The 10833-nt window shown below is 44.3% G+C and overlaps 1 protein-coding gene and 1 pseudogene across 4 annotated transcripts in view; both read right to left on the bottom strand.

Moving 5' to 3' along the window:
- Positions 1-4951: 4951 nt before the first annotated feature.
- LOC132691393 (U4 spliceosomal RNA) lies at positions 4952-5119 on the bottom strand (annotated as a pseudogene).
- Positions 5120-7829: 2710 nt separating this feature from the next.
- Positions 7830-10833, bottom strand: part of ST3GAL2 (ST3 beta-galactoside alpha-2,3-sialyltransferase 2) — a 48340-nt gene continuing 45336 nt past the window's right edge. For all 4 annotated transcript variants that reach the window (XM_060650172.2, XM_060650171.2, XM_060650174.2 and 1 more), the window contains one exon: positions 7830-10386. In XM_060650172.2, the coding sequence (XP_060506155.1) occupies positions 10213-10386 (174 nt within the window). In that variant the 3' untranslated portion in view covers positions 7830-10212. The remainder of the gene's footprint in view (positions 10387-10833) is intronic.

Genomic DNA, 10833 nt, shown 5'->3' with positions numbered 1-10833 from the left:
AATTCACCAGCATACCACTGGACAGCAATAAAAAAATATTAGAAATTTGGGAAAAGAGGAAGATAGTCATTGAGATAAATTCAATAAATGGGAATCCTATATTTAAAATCCTAATTATATTGGGGCACCTGGGTGGCTCAGTCGGTTGGGAGTCCAACTCTTGATTTTAGCTCATGACATGATCCCAGGGTTGAGGTATCGAGCCCTGTGTCAGGCTCCACACTGAGCCTCGAGACTACTTAAGATTCTCTCTTTCTCACTCTCTCTCTCTCTCTCTCTCTCCCTCCCCTTCTCTCCTACCCTCTCTCTCCCCGCCCACCCATCTCCCCGCTTGTGTTCTCACTCTCTAAAAAAGAGAAAAAATATATATATATTTAACTTAAAAAAAAAAATATATATATATATATATATATATATATATACTCTTGAGGACACCTGGTTGGCTCAGCTGGTGAAGCATTCAACCCTTGGTCTCAGGGTCATGAGTTCAAGCCCCACATTGAGTGTAGAGATTACTTAAGAATAAAATTTTAAAAAAGTAAAAAAACAAAATCTTAGTTATACTCTAATTTTAAAGCAAGAATAAAAGCACAAACCAAATTTCATTAGAGTCACATAATAAAATGATTTCTCTTTAAAGTCTAACATGGAAGTCTGAAGGAAGACCACAGAGGTAAATTTTCATTTTCATCACATAACAAAGGCACATATAATCAACATGACATCAGTGTCAGCAAGGTCGCTAATGTTGACCTTGATGACCTGGCTGAGGTAGTGTTTGTCAGGTTTTTCCACTGTAAAATTACTCTTTCTCCCCTCCTTTCCATACCTTAGTCTTTGAAAGGAAGTCACTATGCACATCTAAGGAGTGGGGAGCATGCTCCCCCTCCATGAGGGCACAGTAGCTACATAAATCATTTGGAATTCTACATGGGAGATTTGTCTCTTCCCCATTTATTAATATATCGAATCATGTATTTATATAAGTTTAGACTGGTGATGTTAATCTTGATCACATGGTTAAGGTGACTTTGATACTTAAAAAAATTTTTTTTGATGTATGTTCAAGTCTTAAAACTTAGTTATTCTTCATAGCAAAGAAAGCTGAGATTCCAGACCCTTCCCTTGAATGGAAGGGCGTACGGAAATGGGTTGCACAGGAAGAGCTCTGGAGACAAAGCCTGGGAGACTAGAACAGTGGTCCAAAGTGGGCAGGGTTCCCTTTCCTTCTATGGTTCCCTTTACCCATTTTATGACAAGTTATAAATACAAATGAAATACTGCAGGAAGTCTTCCAGGTTTTACTTTATATATTTATGAAATGTTTGAATTATTTTTGTAATGAATATATTATTTTTTTATGTAAAAAAAAAAAAAAAAAGACAAAGAGTATATAGCAAAGGGAGGATTAAACTCTGATCCCTCTGAATGCAGACACCAAATGTTCTCTACCTTCTCCCTGGAGGGAAACCATGCTGCCATAAAGAGCCTGTATTATGCTCAAGAACAGAATCCGTTGTTAGATGAAAGGTGTTAATTCTGTATTCTCAGGAACAGGCTGGCCCTGATAGCCATGGTTCAGCAAGAGTGGGAAGAGGGGGCATCTTCTTGCAGTTTTGTGGGTTGGTTGTCACCCAGGCATAGACTTGCTGCAGAAGCTGTGATTTTTCTGAAAGGGTGGTGAGAAGGAGCACTGATTCCTAAATCACACTCAGAAAAGAATGTTTTGATTTTCATTTTCCTTGCAATATTTTGATTTTTCAATACAGTTTTAGGATCTGATCTTTTCTCTCACCTAGCAAAGAAGGATGGTTCCTAACCTTGCCAAACATGTTACAGGAAGGAGCTCCTAGCCTGCTGAATGGCAGCCTGCAGCTGTTCCCTGGTGGGTAAAATACTTAACCCCTTCCTTCCCTTCCCAGGCATCCATCCGCCCCTGTCCAAACCATACATCCAAGCACTTCTCTCTGAAGAGCCCTCTGTGTTATAGACTATTATTGCTCATCCACACACGGTACTTCACCTAGAGAAGAGTTTCACATCTCAGCTAAACTCAGGCATGGCCATGGGACTCCTTTGGCATCAAGGAATTGTGAATAGACATTAAGAGACGGTTTGTGGTTCGCCAGATTCTCTTTTCCCTGCCCCTGAGACCACAAATCCACCACAGATGGTACCACTACCCATCTGGGTCCTTGAGTAACCATGATGAGTGAAGATCCCTGGGATGGAAATGTGGCTTGAGTGAAAGACAAACATTTCTGTTTTGAGCCAGTGGGAGTTTCAGGGGTATTTGTTACCGTAACATAACCCAGCTCATCCTTACCCCTTCACCCCCATGGAATGTCTGGTTCCCTGGCCAGCCACCCAGATAGCAGGTAAGCCCCATCCATGTACAGAGTTCCCAAGCAGTTTCTTGATCTACTATTTCTGAAAACAATCTTCAATTCCAAATTATTTCAAAAGCCTCCATCATGACAGAGAGGAGTTAAATAAGCAATCACAAAGAGCCTACTCTGTGGAGACAGAGGGAAACCAAGGAAGGAAAAGGTGTCTACTAAGTATATGATTAAACACTGCACGTAACCTAGCTTTCCCACAACCCCTATAACCTATAAGGAAAAAATGAATAAGGGATAAACTCCTACGGACAAATGAAATGGGGGCAATTACATCAGTAGAAAAGGAATTTAACAAAATGTTTGGAACACACAAACAGCATGAAAAAGTTCCCATTTTTAGCAATACAGGGAACTATATAGAGCGTGAAAAAAAATCCCAATCTAAAACCAAGTACAAAGCTGAAATTTATCTGTTTTAGTAAATCAAAGAGCTACCATATTTAGGGTTTTATTTTTTTACATTTAGTTCTGATTCACTTGGCATTTTGGTGAATAATTTAAGGTATGGACTGTAATTGTATCTTTTTCCAAATAGTTATCTAGTTATCCTGATAAAATTTATGTAAGCATCCCTCTTTTCCTAAATGATTTGAGAGGCCATATTTATTATTAACTACGTTTCCGTATGGGCTTAGGTCTAGGCAATCAGGCTAATGAAACAGAGTATCCAGAAATAGACTCAAGTGAACATGAATGTCAGGGCAGTGATCACCTTTAGAGACAGGAAGGGCTTGTGCTTGGCAAGGAAGATGGAGTGGGGAGGCCTCTGGACTACTCCCACAGCCTGGGTGGTGGCTATGAGCGTTCATCTGAAAATGACTTGTTAAGGAGCCTCCATACTGTCTTGCATAGTGGCTGCACCAATTTGCATTCTCACCACAAGGGCTCCCTTCCTCTTCACCCTCACCAGCAGTTATCTCTCATCTTTTTGATAATAACCACCCTAACAGGTGTGAGGGGATAACTCATTGTGGTTTTCATTTGTATTCCCCTGAGGATTAGTGTGTTGTGCACCTTTTTATGTGTCTCTTAGCCATCTGAATATTTTCTTTGGAAAAATGTCTATTCAGATCCTCTGCCCACTTTTTAAATGGTCTATCTATCTAATTGATTATTTGCTATTGAGTTGTAGGAGTTCCTTATATATTTTGGGTATTAGACCCTTATCAGATATGTTTGGCAAATATCTTCTCCCATTCCAGAGGTTGTCATTCATCTTGTTGATTGTTTCATTGGCTGTGCAGCAGCTTTATAGTTTGATGTGGTCCCACTTGTTTATTTTGCTTGTGCTTTCAGTATCATATCCATAAAACCATTGCCAAGACAAATGTCAAGGGGCTTTCACCCATATTTTCTTTTGGGGGTTTTATGGTTTCAGGTCTTACATTTAAGTCCTTACTCTATTTGGAATCATTTTTGTGACTGATTTAAGACAGGGATCTAGTTTCATTCTTTTGCATGTGAATAGAGAACTATTATATAACCTAACAATTCCACTTCTGGGTATTTATCTGAAGGAAATGAAATCAAAGAGATATCTCCACCTTCATGTTCAATTCAGTATTTTTTACAATATACAAGACATAGAAAAACCGAAGTGCCCATCAACGGAAAAATGGGAAAAGAAAATGTGGTGGTGTGTGAGGGTGGGGGTGGGGCATATAAAATAGAGTATTACTTAGTTATAAAAAAGGAAATCCTGCCATTTGTAACAACAAAGTCCATGGATGGACTGAGGGCATTTTGCTAAGTGAAATAAGACAGAGAAATACTATATGATCTCACTTTGGGTGGAATCTTTTTTTTTGTTTTTAATAGGTGGAATCTTAAAAAAAACAAACTCATAGAAACAGATTGGTGGTTGCCAGGGGGAGGAGGTGGTGGGGTGAAGGTGGTCAAAGCTACGAACTTCTAGTTATAAGATAAATAAGTTGTGGGGATGTAACGTACAGCATGGTGACTATAGTTAACAATATTGTATTGTATATTTGAAAGTTGCTAAGAGAGATTTTAAAAGTTCTCACCACACACACACAAAATGTTAATTATATGAGATGATTGATGTGTTAACCTTATTGTGGTAATCATTTTGGAACATATACACATATAAAAGCACGATGTTGTATACCTTATACACTTACACAATGTTATATGTCAGTTATATCTCATTGAAGCTGGAAAAATATACAACATTCTAGTTTTTCTAATTCTTCCAAATAACATGTTCAACCACCTCTCTTCTCCTTTTCCCCAGTCCATTTTGATAATGAAATGGCAGTGGAAGTTGCTTTTCTTTACCATAGAAATGTTATCTATTTATCTATAAAATTTGCCAAATAAACCCCCATTAGGAGCTTTAAAAAAAATAATTCATGAAATTATCTATTTTAGTACATTGATCTTTATGCTCTTTTCTGCATATAGATTATATCCCACAGCAAAAATGTTTTAAAAAATTAAAAAATGCATTAGTGATTGGTGTGCCATCTTTGATGAACTCTGTTGGCTGTCATGTGTAAGTCAGAATGATGTGATCCCAACATGATAAAGTCCAAAAAGACGTGCCTACTACTTGTGGTGGTGGGCACATTACCACAACAGACCACAGGATGATAATTAGAGTTCTGACCTACAAGGATTTGGGAAAAGTTTTCAATTAGCAATAATCGCGCCTCGGATAAACCTCATTGGCTACGATACTGCCACTGCGCAAAGCTGACCTACAAGGATTTGGGACAATAGTTAATGGACCATTAGGATCTCTAGGAATTAGATGCCAAGCAGGCTACTAAGGTTCTGCTTAACATGCATGGGAGCAGAAATTCAAAGATTGCTGAGGAGCCTGGGTCACAGTCTTGGGGATTCACAGCTTCTCACCCAGTTCCCAGACCTAATTCAGGTCACACATGGAGCCTCTTTTTCAAGAGGATTCCAGGGTCCTTTGAGGAGTGACTCTCTGACATAGGTCAGGTGTGGAACCTGAATCTTCCCCCATGTCTTTCCTGAGGGACCTACTTCCCAAAGTGACAGTGCACTAGGGAAAGGGAAATACCCAGAGCTTCAGGAGTTATCAGATACAAGCTCTCACATCCAACCAAAATGGCCCACTAGTTAGAGTCAGGCTTATTATGGCAAATGATAGATGGAGCTCTGATCCAAGTTCATTTAATGGTGGGTCCAATAAGACCACAGACCCATTTTAAGGTACAGGCATACCTCTGAGAGATTGCAGGTTGGGTCACAGACTGCAGCAATAAAGTAAGTATCACAATGAAGCGAGTGTAATGAATTTTTTGGTTTCCTGGTATATATAAAAGTTATGTTTACACTACACTGTAGCCTATTAAGTGTGCAACAGCATTATGTATAAAAATGTTTATGCCCTGGCGCGCCTGGGTGGCTCAGATGGTTAAGCCAACTGCCTCCGACTTCGACTTAGGTCATGATCTCACAGTTTGTGGGTTCAAGCCCCGTGTTGGGCTCTGTGCTGACAGCTCAGAGTCTGGAGCCTGCTTTGGATTGTCTTCTTCTTTCTCTGTCCCTCCCCCACTCACACTCAGTCTCTTTCTTTTTTTTTTTTTTTTAATTTTTTTTTAATGTTTTAGTTTTGAGAGACAGAGAAACAGAACCTGAGTGGGGGAGGAGCAGAGAGAGAGGGAGACACAGAATCTGAAGTGGGCTCCAGGCTCTGAGCTGTCAGCACAGAGCCCGACACGGGGCCTGAACCCACGAACCGTGAGATCATGACCTGAGCTGAAGTCGGATGCTTAACCACCTGAGCCACCCAGGCGCCCCATACTCAGTCTCTTTCAAAAATAAATTAAAAAAAAATTAAAAACAAACAATTTATTGCTCAAAAATGCTAACCATCTTCTGAGTTTTCAGCAAGTTGTAACCATTGATCACAGATCACTATACCAAATATAGTAATGAAAAAGTTTGAAATATTGTGAGAATTACTAAAATGTGACACAGACACAAGGTGAGCAAATGCTGTTGGAAAAATGGTGCTGATAGACCTGCTCATTGCACGGTTGCCACAAACCTTCAACTTGTAAAAAAAACTCAGTATCTGCAAAGGGCAATAAAGCAAACTGCAAAAATATTAGTCATGCCTGGAATTTCCTGTCCCAAAAGGGAAGAGACATTTACTACCTGGCGAAATCCCCAGATTGACAACCTTACCCATGGAATGGGGGTGACTACGATAGATGGACCAAACAGAAGTCCCTGGGACCATGTCCAAAGTAGTAAGTGGAAAAAAAAAAAAAAAGTCAACACCACACTCTAACAGCATCTACAGAAATTGGTGCTGCCATCAAACTTGAGTTATACAGGGGTGGGTGATTTTTTCCTCATCCCATTTACTCACCATTTGACTCTTAAAAACTGACAGTTTATTGCAAATGCAATCGAATGGTAATGCTGACCTGTTGTGCTAGATATGATATCTTTGTGGGATCAAAGCAACACAGCCCTCGGCCAACATTAAAAAAAAAAAAAAAGATACACAATTTGGTGGAACTCTTGATTGTGGAGGCAACAGGTACAACATTGGGGAGTGCTGCTCCAACCAATTAGTGACCTGTAAGGCAGCTGGCTTTGAGTTGAGTGGGACCCAAACAAGAAATGGTTCTCAGAAGTCTAGCCTATGCGTACACTGTCCTGCCACCAGGCTTTAGGACCCAGGCAACCAAATGCTAACAGAGTGTCTGTGGTAGAGAGAGAAGGATGGAAGGAGTCTCTGACAACTCCAAGTAAGAGAACTATAGCCCCTGTTCTAGGGTTTTAGAAAAATACCAATATGCTCCTCTACCAAAAGTTATTCTCCAAGTGAAAAGCAACTCCTGGATTGCTCTTGGGCACAGGCAGAAAGTGAATTGCAGGACACCAAGTGACTTTAGACTCAAAGCTGTCTGTTGTGAGAGCCATAGTAGTTGGTCCACTGAACTATAAAATTGGATGTTTGGTGGCATTCCATTGCACAAAGTAGACCCTAGGGGTCCAGATGGTCCAAGGAAGTGCCTTGGATGCCTGTGCAACCTGCTCCTCCCATTCTGTCAATTTCCTGCCAACCCACACCTACAGCATCACAGGGAGTTCTGCAGAACCTGGAAATGTGGGAAACCCCATCCTGGTGCCTTCTGGATCTGCATGCTGTGGGGACCCTGGCAATGGACAGTCTCTGCCCTGCTGAACCACTCACGTGTCCCAAAGGACAGTGGTAAAGAACCACTATTTCAGAGGGCACTGCTGGTGGACTGGGTTGGGAGGCCTCGTGTATACGGGGGCAGGTGTTTGGAGTCATGCTCTTTTCTCCTTCGAACCTTCCACCCAATGTTCTTAGTCATTACTTGGTCATAGCTCCCGGCTGACAGAGATTTCTTCTTTTCACAACCATACCCATTTCAAATAGACAAATGACTATATAGTTCTTTTGTTCTTTTTAATTCAGAAAGAGAGAGAAAGGGAAGAAAATAAAAAACATTTGTTTAAATAACTATTGCAGAAAAGGAGATCTGGGCTGGATGCTGGGACCTACCTCTTCCAGAAAGGGGATTTATTAACGTTTTAAACAAAACAAAACAAAACAAAAAGAAAAAGGAACAGAAAAGAAATAAATTATTCTGCTCAATACTGTTTGGCATAATCGCATTTTTTCATCTTCTGAACACTCCAAACTGCCTCTTCAGGAAGCACTGAGCTGAGACTGGCAAGAATGGCTGGTGCCTTGACTCTCTAAAATGATGGGGTAGGCCCTGAGAGAGGCATTCCACTAAAGACCCCCCAAATCCACCCTCATGCTCTACTCCTCCTACTTTTGGAATTGGAAAGGAACAGACTCTAGCTACGTTCTCAATATATTAACTTTTAGGGGTGCCCACTGCCCTGCCCTAATCCTCTTCTAAAATACTCCCTGCTGGTCCCTGTTCCCCCAGCCAGCTGCAGGAACTACACCAATGGCCAGGAGGCTGCTTGGTGGTATCAACTCACTAAGATAAAGGGTGGTATTTGTGTTCCTCACTGTTGGGAAGGGGGATCCTATTAGTAGTTTGGAAACTTCACAGAAGCCCTTACCCCCCTCCGAAATTTCCCCAACCTTGTAAGGTGAGAATACCATCAACAGCTTCCTGTCAGAGCTTCAGCTGGGTTCAGTCATGCAGGTAAATTCCAGTTGTAACCCGTTTGTTGGTTTCCCTGCCCTTCTAGATTTGGAAATGGAAAGTGGGTTAGAGCAAGGAGGCAGGAAGTGAGCATGGGGCAGAGGGGACACAAGGGCAGGAGAGGAGGCATGCAAGCGGGCAAGTCTACTCCTCCCCAGCTAGAATCCCAGCTATCTGCATGGCCAACGTAGAGTTTTAAAAAAATCTTTGTTGGTCAGCCATCCCTGGTAACCTCAAGTTAATTAAATTACGAGACCAAAGCAAATTCCACCCCCAGGCAAAGGTTTCCTACTCCTCTTTGGGGTGATGGATGAAGGAAGAAGGTGCATGCACCAGGCAAGCTGGGTTCCCCATCTCCAGGCTTCTTTCCCACGTGTTGCTACCTCTCCCTAGAGCAGGCCAAACGCGCGCGAGTGTGCGCGCGCGCTCGATTATTCGATTATTCGCGCGAGCGGGCGGTTGGGGGGGGGGGGCGGTAGGGAGTGAAGATGCAACAGTGCCCCCCAACCCCCAGGGCAAGTTTTGATTTTTTTTTTCAGGACAGGTAGGCTGGTGAGGAGGCCCAGGGCCTAAGAAGAGCCACTGAAAAGGTTTTGGGTGAACAGTAGGGGCCGAGAGTACACGAGAGTGAGAAGCACCTTACATCTGAAGTGACTGGGCTTCCTTGTCCCCTGCCGTGTTCCTTACACCTGTGTTCCAGAGTTAGGCCCTAGGCGAATTCCGCCCGTTAGCAACGGGTGAATACAGTTCTAGTTTTCTGGTGAGATGCTAAATGCCCTGGTCAGAAAGGCCATTCCATAGGGTGGCCAAAGGTGGGGATGGGGAGAAAGAGGAGGGGACCCACAAGCCACTGCATTTCTTTGGTGGGTTTACACTCACCCATCTGGGCCTGACAGAAAAAGGAAACGTGGGGTCCAAAATTCTCTGAGTCTGAAGAGGTTTGAGAGGGCTCCAGCTTTTACCCTGGGATGAAGGCGCGCTCCCCGGAAACCATCTCATCTCCCCTAGACCACCATATAGGAACGGCTAACGCCCCACCGCCCACCCGGAGGTCAAGAGGGACACCCCCGCCCCCCACCAGCCCCGGCAAGGGAAGCCGAGCCGCCGCTGCCCCGCACCTTCCCCACCGTCTCCTTCTCGGCGCCCCTGACCGAGTGAGGTCGACGGGCGGCGGGCAATGCTCCTACACACACTGAGGAAAGTACCTCACTGAGGCCGGAACCAACCTCTGTTCCTTACAAAGCGTGAAATAAAATTCTACCCAAAGCATAGGGGAGAGGGGATTCAGCGGCCGCCGGCCCGCCTCCGAAGGCCATTGATTGGAAGAGACGGGCCCAGGGCCGGCAGTTCTCCTTGAGTCGCATGATTGGCTGGGAGAAAAAAAAAAAAAAATCCTCCGCTTCGACTGCAGCGCTGATTGGTGCCTGGCCGGCTAGTCCCCAGTCTCATGATTGGCGAGGGACAGCCAGCGCTCTCTGGACTTGCAGCATGATTAGTCCAGACCGCGCCCTGACGTCGCTCCTAGGGCCTGGAAACGCCCAATGGGGCGCCGTGCCCACGCCGAGGCCACCGCCCTCCGGCTGGCCTGGAGTCCCGGCTAGGAGCCAGCGCCCGAGGTTCGCGCCTGGCCCGGAAGGGTCGCGGGTTCAATTTCCTCGGTAGACCTCGATCTTGCTGGCCTTGGCCAGCATGTCGATGATATGGGCCTCGAAGTCGGCGTCGTGCACCCCCGTCTTCCGGAACTCGCCCGCGTACCGGTTATTCTCCCAGTAGTGGTGCCAGTTGCCGCGGCTGTCGGCCCCGAACCCGTACACGTTCACCTGCAGGGGAGGGCGGCGCAGGTCACCCCGCGTCGGAGAGCGGGAGGACAGGGCACGGGAAAGCCTCGGGTTGCGGTGGGCTAAGAGAAAGGGGCTGCAGCGACCCGACTACAGCTAAGAGACGCGCAGTTCGTCAATTCGCAGAGCGCGGGAGGCAACGGGAATACGCGACACCCAGGCCTGGAGCTAAGGATACCGACTGGCAAGACTGCTGCTCCCTTTCGGTTCTTCCACCCGTCTGATTGCAGCGATACGCCTCGGTCTGGGGCTATGGGACCTCTCCCACCGTTGCTAACGTTCCTTTTTTTTTGTTTTGTTTTGTTGTTGTTTTTGTTTTTTAATGTAATACTTTTATATGAAACCTAGTCAAGCACCCAATACCACACACTGAATTTACTGGCAAAAGTGGGTGTGCTGGGCGTGAGCGAGTATGGCACAGCAGCCCTG

This window comes from Panthera onca, chromosome E2, assembly GCF_046562875.1.
Source record: "Panthera onca isolate mPanOnc1 chromosome E2, mPanOnc1 haplotype 2, whole genome shotgun sequence".
Classification (NCBI taxonomy): Eukaryota; Metazoa; Chordata; class Mammalia; order Carnivora; family Felidae; genus Panthera; species Panthera onca.
This window is presented reverse-complemented; position numbering and strand designations above follow the sequence as displayed.